Source organism: Chaetodon trifascialis, chromosome 6 (genome assembly GCF_039877785.1).
Source record: "Chaetodon trifascialis isolate fChaTrf1 chromosome 6, fChaTrf1.hap1, whole genome shotgun sequence".
NCBI lineage: Eukaryota > Metazoa > Chordata > Actinopteri > Chaetodontiformes > Chaetodontidae > Chaetodon > Chaetodon trifascialis.
This window is the reverse complement of record NC_092061.1, coordinates 5,820,383-5,842,173: the sequence shown is the minus strand read 5'-3', so window position 1 is coordinate 5,842,173 and position 21,791 is coordinate 5,820,383. Positions and strand designations below refer to the sequence as shown.

The window sequence follows — 21,791 nt, the reverse complement described above, 5'->3', positions numbered from 1 at the left end:
CAGAAAGCGATTGCAGCGATGTGTGTCACACATTCCTCTCCGTCTGCTCGGCTCACAGTGACGATGAGCAAAGCGCTCACTGCCTCAGCTCTGCTTATTTGGAGGGAAAAGACACCGCCTGCCAACAACTGACTCATTTAGATGAAATGAGAGAAGCCTTTTAGTCTCTCTTTTTTCTGGCAGCCGCTCCAAATGATTAAAATGAGTCACAGAACTGGAGCAGACCGGACCGGGCTGCCCTTGTCCCGAAGTGACTCTGGTGTGCAGAAAAAAACAAAGCAAAGCCAGCCTGTTTTGAGAAATCTGGACTTTTGGGAATTAGTACTTGACAGATAACACGGAAAATAAGGAGCAAAAAAGTGGCAAAGTGAATGAAAATGTGCAATTTTTAATGCAACACAAAGACGGGTGGTGCCGAGTTAAAGAGAATATTTCACTGAAAGTGAAGGCAGAAACTCACTTTTACCTATTTGTACCAGTGGTAGGGGAAACTCTGTGTGTGTGTGTGTGTGTGTGTGTGTGTGTGTGTGTGTGTGTGTGTGTGTGTGTGTGTGTGTGCAGTCAGATGTTGGCGAAGCAGAATGGGTGGAACTTTTAAGGGCGTGGTCCAGACCCCTTTTTCCTATTGGCTAATGCCTGTCAGCTGAAACAGTGAGCCAGCTCAGGATCCTCATGATCATCACTGGGAGAGGAGAGGAGAGGAGAGGAGAGGAGAGGAGAGGAGAGGAGAGGAGAGGAGAGGAGAGGAGAGGAGAGGAAAAAGAGAACAGAGGAAAAGAGTGAGAGAAAAACACACTGACAGGGGAAAAGGACATTTGGATGCGCTGACTTTTGATAAGTGTCAGAAAGTTCCAGAGAGCAGTGAAGCTAAGCAGAAACCGCCTCCTCTCACATCCCTCTGTCTGTTCGACGTGTACCAAAGCTCACAGGCCTGACAGAGGACTCGGCCTCGCTCCAGATCTTCTCACGTCATCTCAAGTGACACTTAGCGAGAGAGCGAAGCACAGACTTTGACTCCTTGCTAACCTATGCAATATTTTTTTGTGCAACGGCCACAAATGGGAAAAGTTCGATGATCGTAACTTGTCGCGGGTCATTTATCTGTTATGTAATTCTGCTCTCTGTTGTCACGGAGCCAACTGAAATCCCATCAGCCCTTTCAGCAGCTCCCACTTTGTTATGATAAATATCTTTTGTGGCTTTCATCAAATTGTCATTTGGACACAAGCATGAGTGTTGCTAAGGGACAATTTGGACACACAAGTCAGCTTTATAGTGATGCGTGTGTGTGTGTGTGTGTGTGTGTGTGTGTGTGTGTGTGTGTGTGTGTGTGTGTGTGTGTGTGCTCAGACTGGACTGTGTGGGTCTGTGTGAGTGTCTATGTGGCCTTGCTTCTTGTTTAGCCACCTGGTCATACCTATCCATTCTGCTGGATTCAGCAGCACCAGCTGGGAGGGAGGGGCCGACCACGCTGTTTACATGTCAGTGTAACCCCAAGGAACAAATACTGGGTTGGGGAAATGCCCCCCAGTCCTGTCCAAACCAGACCAGACGGACAGATGGAAACTTCTGGAACATGAGCTGAAGTCTCGGGATATCTGGCAATGCATTTAGGAGACAGAATTTAGGCAGTGTCAGCAGTGGGCCATGCTGCACCTGAAATGTTGATCAAATGTTGGATGTGTCTCTTGATATTGTGCTGAAGTATTTAAAACAGCATTGCTTATATAAACATCTTGATTCTTGCAAAAGACGCCCTCTTCAAGGCCGAAAACCACCCGGCAAACTCTGGCTTGAGCTGATAAATAACTGATAAATCGCCTCCAGAAAGAGTTTTCACTGAACTGACTGGATATTTTTCCCAGCTGACAAACAATCACACCGCTGGTGCTGCCGCCGGGTCGTTTTTAATGTCAGCTCATATCAACGGCAAGAGTCCCAGGCCTATTTTGAGCGAGACCAAAGAGAAGTTTTTATGAGCCCCCCTCACCGTAAAGAGGGTTTATGTCTTCACAGTGCAACAGCAGATCTAAAGGCTACGCATGAGTATAAACCCAAAATAGCAGAGGGAGCAGAGTGCCTCAAACCCATCAACACAGCAAAAAATGGACAAGTATGGACACGGACAGCAGCACGTCTCATGGCAGATAGAGATAAGAAAAAAAACTGCACTTTTATTTGACTTCAGCTCCATAATTGATAAAGTTGGCGCTCTTCTCCAAACACTAACTAACTCGCTAACAAAACCCCCTTTAGACTTGCAAATATGTACTTTCCCCTCTGACACTGCATTGTACAACTCGCCCCATTTTACTAAGGCAACCATGCTATTTCAAGAGTCAGTGGGCTATCACCTAGTGGGTGTTTGACAGAGGGATCTGGGTTAGAGAAGAACAGCATGTGATGTTTGGAACCTGCACAACCGTGATGGCCTAGAAACCCTACAGGCACACAAAGAGCATGGTTTGACCTACAAATCCAGCGTCCGTTGTCAAAGTTTGGGAGCGTGATGCGACACTGACCCTTGCAGAAGCGTGTGCATCACACGCCGATGAGCAGATGGTGAAGTAAGAGCACACGCTGAGGGTGAAGTCATGCAGTATTTCTTACAGTAAAGAGAGATGTGTGAGGGACAGTAAGTTGAGGGAAAATTTGCATCAAAAACTGAAAGTGAAAATCTATTTTGGAAGCAGAAGGTCATCCTCGTGATAAGGTTGTAGAGGACAATGTTTAATTTGCCTTGGGAGAGTGTGCATCCAGCGGGGAGGAGAGTGGCAGGAGTTGGAGATTAGAGGAGCAGAGGTGGAGCGAGCGCAGAGATAAAGGTGGAGGGACAGTCAGACAGTGAGGTGAAAGGGTTTAGAGAGATTGGGTGAGGAAGAGGCTGCTGATTGGACGGGTGGAAGCAGAGGGGTGAAATAACAGCGAGACGTGACGGGAAGGTTTGGATATGCTGCTCACCAGACAGCCCGCCCTCTGCAGGCCCTCTGCACCTGTTGTTTTTCAGAAGGGAGACGCACGGAGGGGGGGCCGGGGGGGTGAGGACAGGGGTGTCTTTTGCTCCCTGTGACTCAGGAGAATCTGAGTGGGCACGGAGAGGGAGAGTTAAAGCTGAGCAGGGACTTTGAAGGGAGCTGGAGTGGGGGGGGGGGGCTATATGCTATGAGTCAGCCGTGGCTAAAAAAGGAAACTGAGCAACTTCCACAGGGGGCCAGCGAGGTAAAATAAGACAAGTGGTGAAACAGCACTCCTCAGCTAAGGTGACCAAGGACTTTTGCATAAAAAGCGCACCAGGTTTCACCTTGCATAATCATGCTTGATTTGATGGCTTGCCATCAGACATCAGATTTTATATCCCACAAATAGACTTAATAGCACTTAATGACAAACGCAGGGGACTTTAACTTTATTAAATCACCTTGGATCTCACTTTCCAAGAGCGTTGACATTATTCTGTCCACACTCTGGATCCTTGCTCTCAGATACCCCTAACTGAAGGAGATTATACCACACTTAATGCAGACATATAATCAATTCACCACTTAACGCGGTATCAGCTACTGTATTAGCTCGTTTATGTGGCAGCATTTCAGCATCTTTTTGGGGCTCCAACAGAAGTTCACCCACGATGTTCTGCAGTCAGAGCCTCAGTGACATAACAGGAGAGAGTGTCACTGGTGAAGACAACTCTCATTCCTCCCCTCCAGCTCCCCAGAGATCAGCTTTGCTTACCATGGTGAGGAAATGCAGTAATCTGAGCTGCACGGTATACCCCTTCACTTAATGTATTTTGAACATAGAGGCACGTCGGTAATGTCAGGCTGACTTTGTTTTTCTCCTTGGCTCCATGTCGTGCAGAGGGCCCAAAGCCACCAGCCCTTCCAGCGTGGTTCTGATAAGAAATGCCGTTTCGCGAAGCGTTGCCTCAGCCGTCGAGGCAGCTTTGCGAAGTTTGCCAAACACATATGGTGATGAGGTGAGACTTAAGATGGGCACTTTAGGAGTGACTGAAAACTATGTGTGCATAAAATACTGCAGATGACAAAAGCTGAGGGGAAAGAAAGAGCGCGAAAGAGCAGGGAGGGCTGCCGTCCAAATGCAATCTGTCAAAAATGAACTGCGACTTTTTCCTTGTGGCCTGGCTCAGGATTTTAAAGTATTATAATCAGGCCTGACAAAGCATTCTGTTTGCCTCTGCTGGTTGGGATGAAGGTAGTGGAGCACAGCTGACATCCTATCTATGCAACAGTATAGCTGCAGGCTTTCTAATCCCTCTGCAGCCTGAATAAGAGGAATCAAGCTGACGTCATTCTCCACTGCTCAGTTACAACCGTCACTTTAGGGCTGCTTTTACACACTGTCTCATCTTATGTCTCAGAAGTGCAATTAGAGATTAAGAGTTCCCATTTAGTGCATATATACATACATGCACACACACTATATCCAGCACTTTGAACCTGACCCCTTTCTTCAGCTGCATCTATTTTTGCCATCGCAGAAAGAGATGCAAACCCTACAGGACTTTTCCCAACAGTAGTAACAGCAAGGTCCAGAACGTGTGCTGCGTAAGAGTTGCATACATGCCAGTGGGGTGCTGTGTGCGTGTGTGTGTGTGTGTGTGTGTGTGTGTGTGTGTGTGTGTGTGTGTGTGTGTGTGTGTGTGTGTGTGCATGGAGGACTGGAGGATGGATGGAGGTGGAATGCTGACCATGCTGGGACTTTGGTATGGCAGGGATGGGAGTCCTGGCATGGGAACATAGCACAGTGTCACTCTGGCTATCAGGTTCCTGTCCATGCTAAACATGGAGGGCCACGGCAGCCCATACAGCCCCACTGAGGATATTTAAAAGGATTTTCAATTAGCACCATCGTCATAAATTACACTCAGTCCATATATCAAAACTGTTAAGCCACTGCTACTTGTAGCCACAGCCATTTTTCCTATATCTTTAAAAAGGCGACAATTATAGTCTGTACGTTAAACAGAAAGCATGACACATCAACGATGTGAGGACAGACTCTGGAGACTTGACGCTGAGCTCACAAGAGGAATCTGACATCTGTCTTTCACGGGGGGACTAACTTAGAGTCAAGCAGTCTAAAAACTGACAAGTGACATATACCGTTTATGTGCCGCAGCTGCTGCTTACATGCATGCACTGTACCAATGTTCATTTAACATGCTTTTGCAGTGAAAAGGCTTGTTGACAGAGACAAGATGCAGGGAGAAAGGTGTCCATGGGCTTCATCTTTATGTCTACGCTCTGCCAACAGAAAATTACAGCAGGGCAAATAAAGAAAAGAGAGAGGTCTCTGCTTGTGTCATGGTAAATTATTCTCTCTTTCAGCTGTCCAATGTGGGGCATTCAGTGAAGGTAAACAATTTGTTCCTGGCAAGGTCGAAAAACAGCCCGGCGTTCAGTGACGAAAAAGCATCAGCCTCTGCTGTCAGCCTCCTCACGCAGAAGTGCTTCAAACTGGAATGAACCAGCTGCCGAGAAAGATCATGAAGAAAAAGCCCTCGAAAAAAAAGCCTCACCCCCCTCCGCCTCCGTTCGGTCTATCTGTAGCTGTATCTCTGTTCCTTTCTTTGTGCCCGATGAGAAAAACAGAGCGCGTCTGTACTCACAACAGATGGAGAGCCGTGCTGCTGCTGCTGCTGCTGCTGCTGCTGCTGCTGCTGCTGCTGCTGCTGCTGCTGCTGCTGCTGCTGCTGCTGCTGTGTGAGAGTGTTTATTCGTAAGGGCTGATGAAAAAGTTCATGACAGTCACTGTGTCCTTGATGCGTTTTTCTGCGGGACATATATCCTGCAAACACGGATATTTAAAAAGTCATTAGCTGTCATTCCTGATTCTGAAGTTACATCAGAACTCGTTAGGCAGCCAGTCTTGATCCAATGTGCGGCGTACACAAGTGTGATCCAAACTTGAAGTGCTTAAACTTTTGAAATTGAAAATATTTGCACATTCACGTTAAATAATTTGGCATAAATCCTTTGATAAGTGACGAATGGTGCACATGAATTTGTGCGGGTGAGATGAGGAACTTGAACTACAACCCTAAGCCAGCTGAGGTCCTGGACTCTGGTGGGGAAGCCGGGACAGAGGAGGATTTGATGAGGCGAAGAGGGCGGCCTATAGAGTGCTACAGAGTTAAGTTAGCAGGGAGGTTTTGATTTGGCGTCAAGACAAGAAAGGAAAGAACAAACCAGGCAAAGGTTTTGGTCCATGGAAAGAAAAGCATTACGCTGAGTGGTTCTGGGCTTAACCATACAAGTGGTTGCAAAACAACTGGTTTAGGAATAACCACAGAAAGAAAAGGGAATAAAATGATTAGATTAGGCTTTGACGTGTGTCAGGAGTGCCAGGAAGTGGCGATCTTGCGTCTCCCTTGTTGAACTTTCCCTGTAGCTCCATTTGGTAAACAAGTTAGGAAGAATTAATGTTTGACGCAAAGCAGTGAGACTTTCAGAGGAGCATGTGCGTTAATGATAACGAAACAGGAGCTCAATTCTGTCAATTATTCAAGTTATCAGCTGCAGAGGTCAGGCCGCCTGGTCGGAGGGGCAGGTTGTATGAGCAGGACGTGCACAAAGCAGCTAAAACACTAATGTCTGACATGTTTTATGGGACTTAGCTATGATTTTAGGATGCCAGAGAAATTCCTGTAAGCTGACACATACGCTGAAGGATATCTTACATCTCTGGTTTTAATTAAACAGCCGCAGCACATTTATTGAGTCACATCCCTCTCTGTGGCTCCGTTCCTGCAACATTTTCAGACCTGTAGGAATATTGGTCGTTCCATTGTTTGCAGGAATGCGTGGGCTCGCGTCGATGCTGCGCTGCACGCTTTAGTGTGGAGATGTGTGTGTGTGTGTGTGTGTGTATTTCTATTATGTCACAGTGATGATGTGGCACTGGCAAGCAGGCCTGCGGGGGCCTCAGTCTGGCCCTCCCCGTCCACACTGAACGTGCCTGGTCACAGCTAGCTGCTGAGAACCTCTGGATCACAGGGGCTTCTGGGTAGTGGGATTAGCTGGTGAGAGGAAACAGCTGAGGCCTGTGTAGCGTCAGCACTTGCTAATCAACACTCCCACCGCACACACATGCATGCACGCCGCCCCAATCTATGCTGTCCCTCAATAATCCCCTCCTCCTTTTTTTTTCAATCCGCAGGGGTCAGACACCCACAAAGGCCTGGGTCCACAAAAGTCAGAGGGGGAGGGGAGGGGACAAAGGCACACTGAAGTGCTTGGTCAAAGCTGACAAGGCTGCTGAGTCATCACTGATGCTGCTTCAAACTGATAATCTACAGAAATTTGGGGTAATGTTGATTAGCTGTCACTTTGTATTGACGTATCAGTTGATGGTAAAGGTTTTTCCTTTCTTACTGCAGGCTCCTGCATCACAGAGGACATTTAGATATCAAAAAGTGCCAGCTTCACTTATGCAACTGCAGCGACATTCATGCCTTCTCAGAGATCATTCTGTGCATTTCAGCTGCCCACAGCTCACAGCTGTTATTTCCAGCAAAATCAATCAGTGCATAATCAGGTTTGACGTAATGCAGAAGTCGATAGACTACGAGTAAAATTGATTCACTGCTCACGAAACAGACTGTTGAACATTATAAATAGGTCATGTGTAGACAAACTGGTACCAGAACGAGAGCAGCCCTATTTAAAGATAAAAAAGCTGCAACCTGTGCAAGTTACATATTTACCTCAGCCTGGAACAAATCAAGGTAATATGTATGAAAATGTAAATAAATATCTTAAGAAATGCATCAAAATAAATGTTTTAGTACACCTAAATGTCATGCTGATACCTCCTCCATCGCAGCTCTGCAGCAGGCCGGCAGGTCTGGTCTTGTGCATGCATCACTCAGCTGGGATCAATAAATCATGTTTTTGCTGTATGTCGACCTGTGACTGTGGTTCACTTGGCCTGTAGCCATCGGCCCGCATTAGGTTTTACTGACTTTCCTAGAGAGGGCTGCGGTGACTCATCCAGGCTCCTTTTCAGCAAAACAGCAAATCACAATTCATAATAAGCATCTGGTTCGTTGTAAAATGTGCGCGTTTAATACGATTGCAACAGCTAATCCTGCCCGGTCGGCATTAAGAGGTGACGTACTATGCAATTTCAACATCATCTGAATTGAAGGACATGAGCTTTATTAACTTTCTCCATCAATAAAAGCAAATGAGGTAAGGTAAGAAGACTGTGAGTAAATTATTTGGCAGTCTGAACCGCTCAGACCTGAAGCAGCCACATAATTCACGTAAGTGGCACTTAAGCAAAGAGGAAAGTGCAGTTTTTCCCTCCCTGCCTCCCTTCGTCTGCCCTGAGGAATCTCCAGTGACCTCTGGAAACTTTGTTCTGTAAAAACCAGCATGGACACGTACAACCAGACTGAAAAGAGGACTGAATCCTGAGCCCTCTCTGCCATGTTTGTCTCAGTTTTGGGGATGATGACGAAACAAACTTAACATATAATTGTTTTTTCAATAATCTGGTAATGTCTTACTGCTCATGATGAAAGTTAGTCTTGTTTAATGTTGCATCTTTGGCCTTTTCCTATCATGCAACTCTCTGGCAGCAAGGCCAGGTGCAGTTTTTCAAACCACCTGCAGGGGCAGTGTTGTACTAATTTTAAGAAGATAATCTGGGTCCAGCAGAGAGGCGACCCGTGTGCTTCTAATCTGAAGCTGTCATGACCCAAATAAAATAGTTTCATCAGGGTAAAGCTGTGGGCAATGATTAATCATTCACAGCTTCATTTTGACATTTTAGTTTGCTTTTCAGTTGGAAGGATGTTTTGTTGGAGCTCTGTCAAAGATTGATGCTCACACAAGGGTCAAAGTATGTAAAACAAAAATACAAACAGAACACAATCAGGCATTCATGAGCCTCATGTGTTCACAAAGTGGTGAACCTTGCTCCATCCTCACTGAGCTTTTCCAGGATGCCCCTTTCATACCCAATCATGATGCTATCACCTGTTACCAATCAACCTGATCACCTGTGGAATGTTTCAAACGGGTGTTTTTGGAGAATTAAATTCAGAGTAAGCAAATATTTGCAAAAATCAATGCAGCTGATGAGGTCAAACATTAAATGTGTTGTCTTTGTGCTGTTTTCAGTTGAGTTTATGTCAAAGAGGATTAGCAAATGATCACAATGTGTTTTATTTATGTTTTACACACCATCAGAGCTTCTTTGGGATTGGACCTGTGATTTGATGTGCACTGATAAACAGTCTCAGACAAAAAGAAATCAAATCGCAGCTCACTGTAATTTAGAACAAAAAGTTTATTCAAATCAAAAAGGAAGAACTAGACAAAAGGTTAAATCATTCAGAACATAGTATATTCATAGAATATCTATACATCGTCATGATTAACAGACAAAAAAAGATAAAAACAAACATACAAATGGAGAATGAAGAAAATTCAGTGAGTGATATTGCACTTTGTTTCTAAAATGTTTCAGATCCCGTCTCCCAGGTTCTTCATCTGTGAACATTTCAGTCCCTGCCTTCATCAGGTCAGGAGTTTAGCTTAGTTTTGACACTGGACTACTCTGAGGCCCAAGCAAATGGACTATGGAATTGACCAACCTGAAACAAATATGTAAGCTTATTCATTACTGTGTAACTTGATTCAGTTTCCCTAAGATAAAATCCAAACAAAGAACTGCAAACAATATAGACCAGGATAGCTCAGGGTTCGCTGTGGAAGAGGCAGTTCGCCTGCTATCCCATGTTTCTCAGAGGGGGGTGGGGGGTGGAGGGGGCTGATCAACAGCTGCCACCCCCAGGCCTGAGGGGGACCAGAGAGACCAACTCAGGAAGGTTGCTTGATAAACTAGGAAGCAAACTAAACCAATGCCCGAAAATGCATGAAAAAAAGTTAGAATCGCCCCTCATCAGCTTCAGAAAACAACATAACGGAGATTTTTTTAACACTTCTAAAGGACTTTTTTTTTCCTCTTCCCTTTTTGTCCTTTTGAATAAACACGGAAAAGGTCTAAAAACACACAGACGTGTACAAACGTAAGAAAAGGAGAGCGAGAGTTAACGCAGACGCTGAAAAATGAAGAAGAATCATGGATCAGGTCTTTTCTGTGTCAAGGCCACTAAGATAAGATCACTTCAATAATCTGCAGTTTGTCGATCACGGTCAGAAGCTGTGTGTTTCGTTGCAGCTGGATCTCGAGAAGAGCGTGCACACACATACACACACGCGCACAACACATACAAACTGGTGTCAGCTACGTTTAAAATGTAAACTTAGAAAAAGTCACTAATCTTGAAAAAAAAGAGGAAATAACGCATTAACGTCCTACACAACACTGCTTCGTGAAAAGTCCTCTAGTGTAACGTGGTTAGTACCAAATGGTTTTTCTCCAGACCTTCACCACTGAACGCTGTTTTTCTCGTTTTCTTATCAAAAAAGTGCTCGTCTTTTTCCTCGGCGGTGTCAAACCTCTGCTGCAGCTGGTCCGTTGTGTTGAATGAGTTCGAAAACCAATGTATTACTCATGTCAACCTACTACTACTTGTTCTGACCAGTCTCAGCAGAGCTTTAGCAACGTCCCCAGCTTTGCCTTTGTGCTGGGTTTGCTCCTTTAGCGCAGGAGCCGTGTCGTTCCTCCATTTTCTTTTCTTTTTTTTTTTTTTTTAAGCGAGCATTCTGGCTTCACTGGTCTGGTGAAATCTAACTGGTTGTCGGATGAACTGGGCAAGTGCAGCAGGACAAAAAGGGAATGTGATTAATCTCGGAAAGCTGCCTTGCTTCTCTGCAGGACTATTCTCTCGTTCTGGTAGCTAAGAAGAAAAAAAACTCATTATTTTTAACAACTTCATTATTTTTAACAGTGCAATTTAAAAGAAAACCTATTAACTTTTTCTTTTTTTTTTTCCAACCGTTTGGCAAGTGAGAAGACCACCTGAGACAGTGCTTTTTGGGCAGTTATGCAAGCCTGGCTTGCCCTGAGATTAGGAGTAGAGGGGCTGCAGGCAATCAGGGTGAGGCGAGTCCCTCCACAATGTACCACCCTCTTTGTTTCACGCACACACACAGACTCACACTCTTCTATTCAGCTACAGTTTGAGTGGCAAATGCAAGTCTGCAACCCTCCTAGTCCAAATCCAGAGCAACCTCAACACAAAAAGGCTAAAAGCGAGTCTATGATTGGAGCTAAATATGAAGAGAGGAGAGCAGAAGTGAACAAAGAGGAGGAGGAGGAGGAGGAGGAGGAGGAGGAGGAGGAGGAGGGAAGCCACACTTGATCCAAGCTGAGGAGGCAACATCTTAAAGAGCTTCCAGGTGGAGATCGTGTGCTGCAGTTATAGCAAAAGTCCAGTCTAGCTGTTTTAAGTCACTGAGGAAATGTCGTAAGGAGAAAAAGAAAATTCTTAAACAGCTTAAACAAATTCAGTGCATTGTTCTTGTCCTTTTCAGTCTTTTTTTTCCAAAATCAAATCCTGTTCTCAGCGCTGCTCAAAGTTATGCAGATGAAAGTCTTAAAAGTTAAGCCTGCAGTCTCATATTCTCAGTCTGGCGCGTTACAAGGCTGAAACCAAACTATTAGTGATTTTTTTTTCTCTATTCTCATTAAATGGAGCCACACAACTCAAGTAAAGAATAAAATGTGCAAAACAAAATCCCAAATGAGGCAGGAGGACCTAGTCTTTGCTCTGCAGTTGACCGCTGCCGCTGAATGCGTTCACTCATACAGACTGTGGTGGTTAGGACACTGTTGTTGTTTTCCTCTCTTCGTCCTGTCGTCTTTAGGTGATTCTGCTGAAGTCTGGACATGATTAGTCCTGCCCTTTGTGTGAGGAGCCGCGTCCTTATGTGCCATGAGTACAGAAGAATCAAGGGTTAAAGAGGAGCCTGGCTGATTCTTCCTCGTCACTGTCAATGCTATCAGCGGGGCTCTCGCTACTGGTGGGGTGTTTCATACAGACTGGTCATGTGTTCATCTGTACAGAGTCAGCCCTCGGCAGGCGGACGCAGGAAGGAAGTGACACCCCAAACTCGCTGACTCCTGTTTCTCTCATTGAGCGAGGGCAGGAACAGATTTGTCCAACCCAACTCAACTGTGGGTGTTTGTCCAAGTCTTTGTTGGTTGGTTGGATACTTTTCTCTGGATGTCAACAGCGCTGTGTGAACGCTGTTGTTGGAGAAAAATAAACAAAGCTGAGCCTTGCAAGCAGGTTCCTTTGAGCTCCCCGAGTCGTTCGGGGGAATTTCTGGAAAACCCTTCAGCGTGATGGACAGGTGTCGAGCCTGCGCTCCTCCGTGCGGCTGGCGTGATCTGGGTTTGGATCGATCTGGAGAGGAGAGCGGAAAAAAAGAGGGTTTATCTAATGAAACCCAGCTGATTTGATTTAGCCCAGAATAGAAAATTAAATGGACAAATGCTTTCCTCCATTTCATTTGGTGCTTACCTCAGAGTACAGAGGTGGAGGCTGGAAGCGGAATTCGTGAATGTAGGCGAAGAGAGGTCCGTCCAGCTCCTCGCGGGCTGCTGGGACGTCCAGGCTGCTCTGCCTCTGCTCTTCGGTCACAATTTCTGCATAGCTTGGAGGAGCTGCAGAGACCGAGCGAGCCGCATGTTAACATTCGAGGGGATTACGCTCAGAATAATGAATCTGAATCACAACTATGAGCTCCAACCTACCTTCAGGCCTCTCGGGCAGACCCATGCCCAGCCAGCTCATGCTGCACTGGCTGCTGACGCTGGAGGTGCGGGAGCCAAAGGGGTGGAGGGGGATGGTTCCAATGACCAGGGGCAGGTTCAGGGACAGGTTTATCGCCCCGGGTATGTCCACGTATACCTGAACAGACATTAACACGGCACAGCGGGTCAGGAAATGCAAATCATACCGGAAGTGTAATAAATGTGCTGCATTAAAGTGAATGAAGGACTTTGGAGCTGAGCATTCAGCAAGAAATGAAACAGCCCTTTATTCCTCTATAAAATAAATCCACGCTATTTGGGGTTAAATGGGTTGTGCAGTCAGTCAGCAATATGTAGGTCAATGTCTTGAGGTTGTTTGCTTATGCAAGGTAGGGCCCTTGTCTGGTGCCTGTCTGGTTGCAAGGTAAAGAGGTTATAAGCACCTTCAGGGCAGGTGTTACCAAAGATATTCTGGGCTAATGCTCTTAGCAGCATGTGAAGAGAACACCTGGTGCAATCCAAGGCCCAGATTTGGTAATGTGAGCTGAGTCAGCCAGGTCCTTTACCAGGAGAGCTACTGGCTTACTGGGAAATACTGATTCTGTACCAAGAAATGGTGACAATAAGGACAGGAGGAGACTGTAATAAAGGCTGAAACATGTGTGTGTGTGTGTGTGTGTGTGTGTGTGTGTGTGTGTGTGTGTGTGTGTATTAGTTCGCTGTGCTACATGTTCACTGCACTCACCATGAGGGAGTACTCCACTCTGATAATGCTGCAGTCCAGGATGGAGGGTGACACAGGTGGGATCTTCAGCATCTTGCCGCTCCAGGTCTCCGTCTTGCCCGAGGACAGAGACTCTCCCCGCAGGTTGGCCACCAGCTGCTTGACCTCCTTCATCTTCCCTTTGGCATAGAAGGTCTGGGTCTGGTAGATGGCTGCCTTTGGCACCACCATGCGGGATGAGCAGTTCTCAATCTCTGCAAAGATCTGGATCGACTCTCCTGGAGAATTTGAGAGGGTAGAGGAGAGCTTTAGTGAAGTTTCTCTGCATTTCAACCAACTACAATCCTCACTTTATCCAGGCTGTGATGACTAGTCAATGCAGTGATCTGCAGAGTGATGCTTCCATTAACGTATCTGGTTAATAAATGACTGACAGGGTTATCAAGTGCTTGAACAATCATTAACTTATTCTCACCTGGGGTGTATCCCTTCCTTTCAATTTTGGCACTTAGGGAAATAGGACCTGAGGTGCAGAACCAACAGCAAAGCGTCTTGTCTTTCGTGCCGGCCTGTGGTGACTGGAGAAAGAAGAAAATGGATGCATTAGCAAAGGCTAATCCCACCACAACCATGAAGAAAGGGTCAATAATAATGTTGAGGTGAGTCTGTTCCTGCTATCCATCAGGTTGAACTTACCAGCAATAATGGAGTGTTGATGTCAATGTGCTCAAAGACAGTGAATTCCTTCTTGGTCTTCATGGGCAGGAGCCATGGCCTGTGGAGCTCTGCCTTTACCCAATAGCGCACACTGCCGTGCTTCCCTTCGAAAGAGGTAGCCAGAGGTCTACAGGAGAGAGGGGGGAGAGAGGAGAGAGGGGTTACATGAACGCTCAAAATGCTGCAGCTGCACAATGATGCCATTTAATCTCTGACTAAACAGAGACACTTACGTCTGTGGAAGCTCGAGGCTGAATGCATACTCATGTCTTCCTGAATGGATAGTGGTGAGTCCTTCCTCGGAGTTGTCATCATCTGAAAGACAAGGAGGACAATATTCCAAACACATGTATACCGTACCTGGGTAAAATGCTCTACGAAGGCATCTGAAAGTCATACCAAAAAACACAGGGTGGGGGAGACAAAAGAGAATAAAGGGATTTTACTATCATATCTGTCTGAAATAAATGAAGAATTAAGAGATGAGCAGCAGACTGATATTTAGGGCACAGCAAAGGAGTTGATCCTGTGAGGTGCCAGAAACTGAGCGTGCAAGATCGTGCCTTTGTATGCACAAAGTAGATCCTACTGTGGCATATGTGATGAAAATAAGCTCTGATGGGGGGAAAACTGGCCTTCATGGAGCAACAATAAAATCCCATTCAGCAGACAGCAAGGACCAACTCTGTTTATCTCTGTAACAAAAAAAATCTCTTCTTTTTCAGAAAGAGGACAATGCTGTAAATGATTTAAAAATATGTATATCTATGTTGTTTTTATGCATAACATGAAGAGTGCATTTGGAAGAGCCGGGTCGACAGGCCGGGTGCGCTTCTGCCAGCTCAGCACTCCCTCCCCCGAGCAGCAGCCGTGTGGTAAACAAGTGCGGAGCTGTCAGTCAAACGGCAGACTCCAGCAGGAGGAGACCGGCCTAAACCGGTGCGAGCAGCTTCCCACAGCCGCTCTGCGCTCATTACGCATTCACTGTGCGACACCGCAGTCAGTGCGCGCAGCCCGGCCCGACCCTCTGCATCCAGCCCCGCATCCGAGCCCGAGCTGGATGCGGCTTTTTGCTCAAGCGTCGCTGCAAAGATGCGTCGAGTCAGTTTGAGCCTTTTAACCCGATGATGCCGCGCGGTTTAACGCGACTATGGAGCGGAATGACAGCTGGCCAGAGGCGGCTCACCTGCTGCACAGGCTGCTGCAGAGCAACTGCACCCAAAACTATGCTCACGAGAGATTTTCACTTCATCAAAAACACCAGCCAGGCTGCAAATAAAGCGACACCTTCTGTGCTGGAACACGCACAACTGCTGACAATAAAACTCAATTCACAGACACAGAAAAACACGTTGTGTGCAGACTGATGATGCTTAAACGGAAACAGCGCTTCAGTTTGTAGCTGCGCAGCTTTAAACGCATCTGCACTAAAGCCACAGGTTAATGAGCCGCTGCTATTTTCAAGGTGCTTTCTTAATTAAAAAGTTGCAGAATTTTCTGTCACTCTCTGCTGAAGAGTGATGTCATTGGCCACACATGAGCACTTCGACCAATGGCAGACGGGCGAGGGAGGGGCCCGCGCGTCACCCCGCCCCTTCCAGCTCCAGTTTTCTGAACAGGATTGAACCGCTTTGAACAATGGGTGGAAACTTAAGAAAAGCTACAAAGAAACGCCACATATGATGCGTTTCTGCGCTGAAAATCCTCCACAAAGACGCGGATACGTTGACGCAAGTCATTTCTCTGACGTCCCGGGTCTCAAAAACGGGCTCAAGCCTCGTTTTGCACCTAGATTAGTGTGAAAAACACAGTCGCCTGAGCTGCTGTCATTCATTCTGACACCTTGACACAAACAGGCTGCATCTGCATAATGTCACACCGACACATTTACACCAACACCACCACGGAAAGAGGCTAAAACACGACAGGTATCCATCTTTACATTGTATATATTATCATCAGTTTCTGACATCCAGGACAACAGCATCCTCCAGTGAACCTGACCAGCACACGGAGCATCCCACTCAGTTTCTCTAAAACTTCTCCAAAATGAAATAAACCCCCCCCTCTTACCTCTCTCGTGTCCGATCAATATATCTCTGTGGTTCAGATATTCCACTTCTTCTGTGTAGTTTTGCGTGTAGGCAGTGTTGGATCCAGCATTTCTCGATTCAGTCCAACGAACTTTTGCAAATCCCCTCGCGTGGATTTTGAGGGACTTCACGCGGATTTCTCCGGTGACTTCGATGACCACCCTCCCTGAGACGCAGTCCCCGCTGGAGAACACGGGGACATTGCTGTCATTGAGACAGTCGTAGCTCACTGTGAAGCTCTTCACCTTTCCTAGCACCATGGTGGAAAGAGATAGGCTACAGAGACCTGGAGATAAAAAAGGAGTCTGTGAAAAAATAATCTCATATGAAAAAGAGATTTCAGACACTGATCTGTGTCTCTGCCCTGCACAAAGCAGCGGGCACGATCAGTGGCTTCTTTGCGAGCAGTTCATTGAGATGCGTGATGGCTGAATAACAGCAAGGGATGCTGTTATCGTCCGCCTCTCTGCGAGTTGGTCTCCAGTCAAAGACAAGGAAACCCCCGTGGCTCGGCTCACTTTAAGCGACGGGACTGTGTGAAAAACAACCTTGGGCGCATGCGCAGGGCTCCACTGCCCCCTCCTTCCGCCTTCTGGAACAAGGCAGAGAAGTGTGGCATCGAGCCAGATGACAAGTTTGGTCAAACAGCTGAAAGACTGCATAAAGAAATGTTCACCACAGACATTTTACAGGCGAGACTCGACAGGTAATTTCATACCATATTGTCACATACATAACATGTTTAAAATACACGAGTGCATCCACCCAAAAAGTCTCATCCCAATTGATTTCCAGACTTTTAATTTAGAGATTGGTGTATGTTTCCATATTTAATTAGAAACAAATGAAAGCGCGCAGTCCCACTCTTTATAATGTGTAAATACATAACAACCATTCATAGGTTGTACATCACCTCAGGATCTTTCTGCACAGCTTCCACCCTTATTTTCAGGCACGTGTCTTAAAAATCTGCACTCTCATCTGTGATATAATCAACACACGGGCTCAATACAGCCTCTACATCCATGTGCAATCAGCAGAAAATAACACAGCTCACGCCTTAAACGCAGGTAATGAAGGATTGCTGGATGCTGTATAAGCCTGCGAATCAAGGGGGGAGAAGGTGAGCACATTTTTAGAAAGGCTTGTTTTATATCCATCTATCACATATGTTGTTTTTGTAGTGAGATTAGAAGGATCCATGGACATCTTGGGGGGTTGGGACTGCTCATTGTGTTGAACTCACGTTTACAGAAAAAACAACTCTGAGGCTCAAAACGCCACCTGGCGGCCATCAAAGCTTCTCCACCGAGCCGCAGTATCACCTGTTGAACGGCGCTGTGACTCACGTGCATTGCTCTCAAGCGACTGCGAAACAGCGGTTCAGGGCCACACTATTTCAGCAGTACAGTCAGGCGACAATAAGCCTTTAAGTTACAAGAAGTCGGTGTATGGTGTGTGTGGAGGTCTACGGCTGCAGACATCCACGCTATCTGATGGCATCTGATTAAAACTGGACAGCGTTCCATTAAAACCCATCATTAAATTAAATCATTAGGATTCATATTTCATGCTACCTCGTGTGATTTGAAAAGTGCACCAATCACAGCCATATAAGGTGATATTTGATTTCACATATCATGAGATATTAGATATTTGGCTCGTCACATATGCAGCTGTGATGCCAGCTCAGCAAAACTGTGCAGCATTGATGTTAAAAGATGAATGCTGCCCTCTAGAGTTTCTACTTTGTCATCACACGTTTAAAAACGTATGTCTCCCACATTGTTTTTTGTTTGTTTGTTTTTTCCCTCCTCCGTTTTTGGACGGATTGTTGGCAGTTTTATTGGTAAATAAATGAATAATCATACGTATGTTAAGAATATGTAATTTGACGAAAACAAGAAAACTTATTTTGAAAGCGTAACCGGGATGTTTATATAAAGTTGCTCAGACGCGGAAGAAAACGTCGCTCGCTGTTAAAGAGGAACTTTGCTTGAATGTCTCCTCTGAGGAGTCTCATCCAGTCCAGAAACTTCTCTCCTTTTCACAAATCGCCACACAGGAAGGAGGTGAAACGCTGTCATGAACAGAGAAGTGCTGGCTTTGATTCTCCTCTTTCAAGCTTATGGTCAAAGTTTGGGCCACAATGGAAGCAGACCCAACATTGTGATGGTGATGAGTGATGCATTTGTAAGTATGAATTAACTGTCAGTGTGATGCTTTGTTATTGTGTGTAACAGTAGTTTTGGTTTATTCTCAAGGCTGTTTGGCTGCAAAATCTCAGCTCTTAAACGCAAGAATACAATGCAGAAAAATGGTGGAAATATTACTTACAATAAGAAAAATGATCTTGAAATAAGTGAAATGCTGTAACCTAGCAGCATTTCATTTCACACATTAAACAGCCTGGTAGGCAGATACATCTTGTCAGACAAAAAACAAGCATGTATTGCCTTGATTTAAGATACTTCATCTGAGATTTCACTTTTTGCAGTCTATCAGTGGCTTTCCATATATTTTGCGTCAGTTTTCCTCTTTCTGCAGGACGGACGGCTGACCTTTGATCCTGGCAGCAAAGTCGTGCAGCTGCCATTTGTGAACTACCTCAGGGAGCTTGGTACCACGTTCCTCAGTGCTTACACCAACTCACCCATCTGCTGCCCCTCAAGAGCAGGTCAGTTATCCACTAAAAGGCAATGCTCATGAAGGTGAAAAATAGATGTGATTTAAGCATTTAATCTCTGTCCTCAGCGATGTGGAGTGGTCAGTTTGTTCATCTCACTCAGTCGTGGAACAACTACAAGTGCCTCGATGCCAATGCGACAACATGGATGGACGTGCTGGAGCAGAATGGGTACCTAACCAAGATGATGGGCAAGCTGGACTACACCTCAGGGAGTCACTCCGTCAGGTAGGGAGTGTCTGAGCCCGAATCTCAGATAAGAAAACACCATTGGCTGAAATTTCTTAGTCCTGTTCACCACATTAAGATCAGCATACACATGCACACTCATATATAGTAAAAATAAAAGAATTGTTCGTGACTGACTGTGAATAACAAGCGACAACATGCTGTTCATGTGGGAAGTGTGCGTCATAATTTTTCCACTTCCTGTTCTTTGTGTCTCTGCCTGCATCTCATTGGCATTTGTGTTCACTCCTGCAGTAATCGAGTTGAGGCCTGGACACGAGATGTTCAGTTCCTCCTGCGCCAAGAGGGCCGACCTGTCACGCAACTTGTTGGGAACATGTCGACAGTAAGGATCATGAGAAAAGACTGGGAAAACACAGACAGCGCCGCACAGTGGATCCACCAGAGAGCTGCATCCTCACACCAGCCCTTCGCTCTTTACCTTGGCCTCAACTTACCTCACCCCTATAAAACTGAATCCCTGGGGCCCACCGCAGGAGGATCCACCTTCCTTACCTCACCGTACTGGCTGGAAAAGGCAAGCTTTTTCTTTCCCTGTTTCTTGAATTATTTCATTTCATTACTGCAGAATTACATTATATGTTTTTATATAAATCACTCCAGAATTTCAGTTTCTGATTGCACTCACAGGTGTCTTCTGAGCTCATCACTGTTCCTAAATGGCTGCCGATGGCTGCCATGCACCCTGTTGACTATTACTCCACCTTCACCAAGAACTGCAGTGGTGATTTCACTGAGGAGGAAGTCAGAAGCATCAGGTCCTTCTATTACGCCATGTGTGCCGAGGCTGATGCCATGCTGGGTGAGTTGACAGCAGTGACTCAGCAGGAGGTGGTCTCTCTGAGCAGAAGGTGGTGGGTTTCACTGCGAACTTAGAGCTTAACCAAATTACCAGTAACCAAATAGAAAATTTTTTCTCTCTACAGTACATCTCCAGAGCCTGGTCAGACACTGTTTCCACTACTTTAACCTGCAGCTACTGTTTAAATAATGTCTTTTTGGCTGAATTAAATTCAGCAGCAGCTCAGTGCTTCCTCTGAGTCTCACCCACCCTCTGTCTCAACAGGCCAGGTGATTTCAGCTCTGAGAGAGACCGGCCTGCTTAACAACACCATTGTGATCTTCACGGCTGACCACGGAGAGCTCGCCATGGAGCACAGGCAGTTCTACAAGATGTCAATGTTTGAGGGCAGCTCCCATGTTCCCCTGCTGATCATGGGACCAGGACTGACGTCCAGCCTGCAGGTCAACCAGCTCGTGTCTTTGGTTGATCTCTATCCCACTGTGCTGGGTAAGCAAGTGGACAGAAAACTGAGGATTAAAATGTTTATTAAAGATTGGAAATCATCAGACTCTACTGTTCATAAAAGCAACAAAACAAAAGCATCAGTAGATTTTGATTTTAGTATTGCAACTTGATGTTACATGTGTGTGTTTTGCAGACATTGCTGGTATTTCATCAGTGGGTAATCTCAGTGGCCACTCACTCCTTCCCCTGCTGTCCAAGGCCAGCACTTTTACCAAGAAGCAACATCCAGACTGGGTGCTGAGTGAATATCATGGCTGTAATGTCAATGCCTCGACATACATGCTTCGAAGTGGCCGGTGGAAATATATTGCCTATGCAGATGGCATGAGTGTGCCCCCACAGCTTTTTGGTGAGTTTCTAGTCTCAGAAACTTCAATCCTTCAACCCCCTCATATGTGTTCAAGAAGAAAAAATCATCATAAAAGTCTGCCTCTTTGATTTTCTGTACTCTCTGTGTTTTGCAGATGTAACACTGGACAAGGAAGAACTTCATAATGTAGTTTACAAATTCCCAGATGTGCGGGCGCATCTGGACAAGCTATTGCGTAGCATTGTGGACTATCCAAAAGTCTCTAAAAATGTCCACCTCTACAATAAAAGAGCATTTGGTGCTTGGCGCCACAGCTTGGAGAGAAACTACAGCCAAGTCATTGCTGACCTCAGGTGGCATGTGGATTGGCAAAAAGATGCGTTAGCAAATGAGAGAGCGATTGACAAGTGGCTCTATGGCTCTTTGTGATATTTTTCATGTTATACTGATGATTAACTTGAAGATGTTTTTTTATGAGCTGGACTCAAAACTCACATCTTTGACAATGGGAGAGCCATTGATGGCTGGCTCTGTGGCTTTTAGTTATATTTATACTGTAAAAGTTATAATGGATAATCATTTTTTGAACTTCCTCAGTTCACCCTTTGATTAAATCAGGACTTAAATGTCACAATTCCATTTCCACACTCGTTTCATGCAGACTTTCAGTGGGAGACTCAACATGACCATTCTTTTATTAATTGATTCTGTGTTTTTTCAAATAAATTAATATTTTCTTCACGTATGTATCATTGTGGTTATTGTTTCTTGTACCTACACGCGTCAAAGTCGACCAAACTGCTAGTCGTTTTATTTTGAAATTCAGAGTGGGTGTGGCTACATCTTTCACTTCCGTGTCACGTAGCAGTGGCGCTGAAGTTGTCAACGTAAACAGTAGGTTTGCTCAACTTTTTGTCCCTTCTGCAAAACCTACATGGACGACACCTCAAGCAACTGAATCAGTATCTTTGTATGCATCTAGAAAGGCTCGGAACCAGTTTCTATAC

The 21,791-nt window shown here is 45.6% G+C and overlaps 2 protein-coding genes across 3 annotated transcripts; one reads left to right on the top strand and one right to left on the bottom strand.

Moving 5' to 3' along the window:
• Positions 1–9,298: 9,298 nt before the first annotated feature.
• On the bottom strand, positions 9,299–16,768 carry arrdc3a (arrestin domain containing 3a). 2 transcript variants are annotated; one of them, XM_070964102.1, is made up of 8 exons: positions 16,211–16,768; positions 14,371–14,523; positions 14,117–14,264; positions 13,896–13,998; positions 13,442–13,698; positions 12,697–12,853; positions 12,464–12,606; positions 9,299–12,346 (listed from the first exon to the last, which is right to left on the bottom strand). In XM_070964102.1, the coding sequence occupies exons 2-8, from the start codon at positions 14,484–14,486 to the stop codon at positions 12,278–12,280; spliced, it is 993 nt and encodes a 330-aa protein (XP_070820203.1). In that variant the 5' UTR covers positions 14,487–14,523; positions 16,211–16,768; the 3' UTR covers positions 9,299–12,277. The 2 variants fall into 2 exon arrangements, with proteins under 2 accessions (XP_070820203.1, XP_070820202.1); XM_070964101.1 differs by having other exon boundaries at positions 14,371–14,452; positions 16,211–16,727.
• Positions 16,769–18,208: 1,440 nt separating this feature from the next.
• On the top strand, positions 18,209–21,527 carry arsk (arylsulfatase family, member K). Its single transcript, XM_070964100.1, has 8 exons — positions 18,209–18,423; positions 18,778–18,907; positions 18,985–19,144; positions 19,400–19,682; positions 19,796–19,967; positions 20,232–20,456; positions 20,608–20,823; positions 20,939–21,527. The coding sequence occupies exons 1-8, from the start codon at positions 18,316–18,318 to the stop codon at positions 21,211–21,213; spliced, it is 1,569 nt and encodes a 522-aa protein (XP_070820201.1). The 5' UTR covers positions 18,209–18,315; the 3' UTR covers positions 21,214–21,527.
• Positions 21,528–21,791: the final 264 nt, after the last annotated feature.

Excerpts from the sequence above, each read along its gene's own strand:
- arrdc3a (XM_070964101.1), bottom strand. The coding sequence starts at position 16,490 with ATGGTGCTAGGAAAGGTGAAGAGCTTCACAGTGAGCTACGACTGTCTC. Across the intron at positions 12,854-13,441 it reads GAGTGGAGTACTCCCTCATG|GTATACGTGGACATACCCGG; the intron begins GTGAGTGCAGTG and ends ATGTCTGTTCAG. Across the intron at positions 12,347-12,463 it reads CTCCACCTCTGTACTCTGAG|ATCGATCCAAACCCAGATCA; the intron begins GTAAGCACCAAA and ends TCTCCTCTCCAG.
- arsk (XM_070964100.1), top strand. The coding sequence starts at position 18,316 with ATGAACAGAGAAGTGCTGGCTTTGATTCTCCTCTTTCAAGCTTATGGT. Across the intron at positions 19,683-19,795 it reads CACCGTACTGGCTGGAAAAG|GTGTCTTCTGAGCTCATCAC; the intron begins GCAAGCTTTTTC and ends TTGCACTCACAG. Across the intron at positions 19,968-20,231 it reads CGAGGCTGATGCCATGCTGG|GCCAGGTGATTTCAGCTCTG; the intron begins GTGAGTTGACAG and ends CTGTCTCAACAG.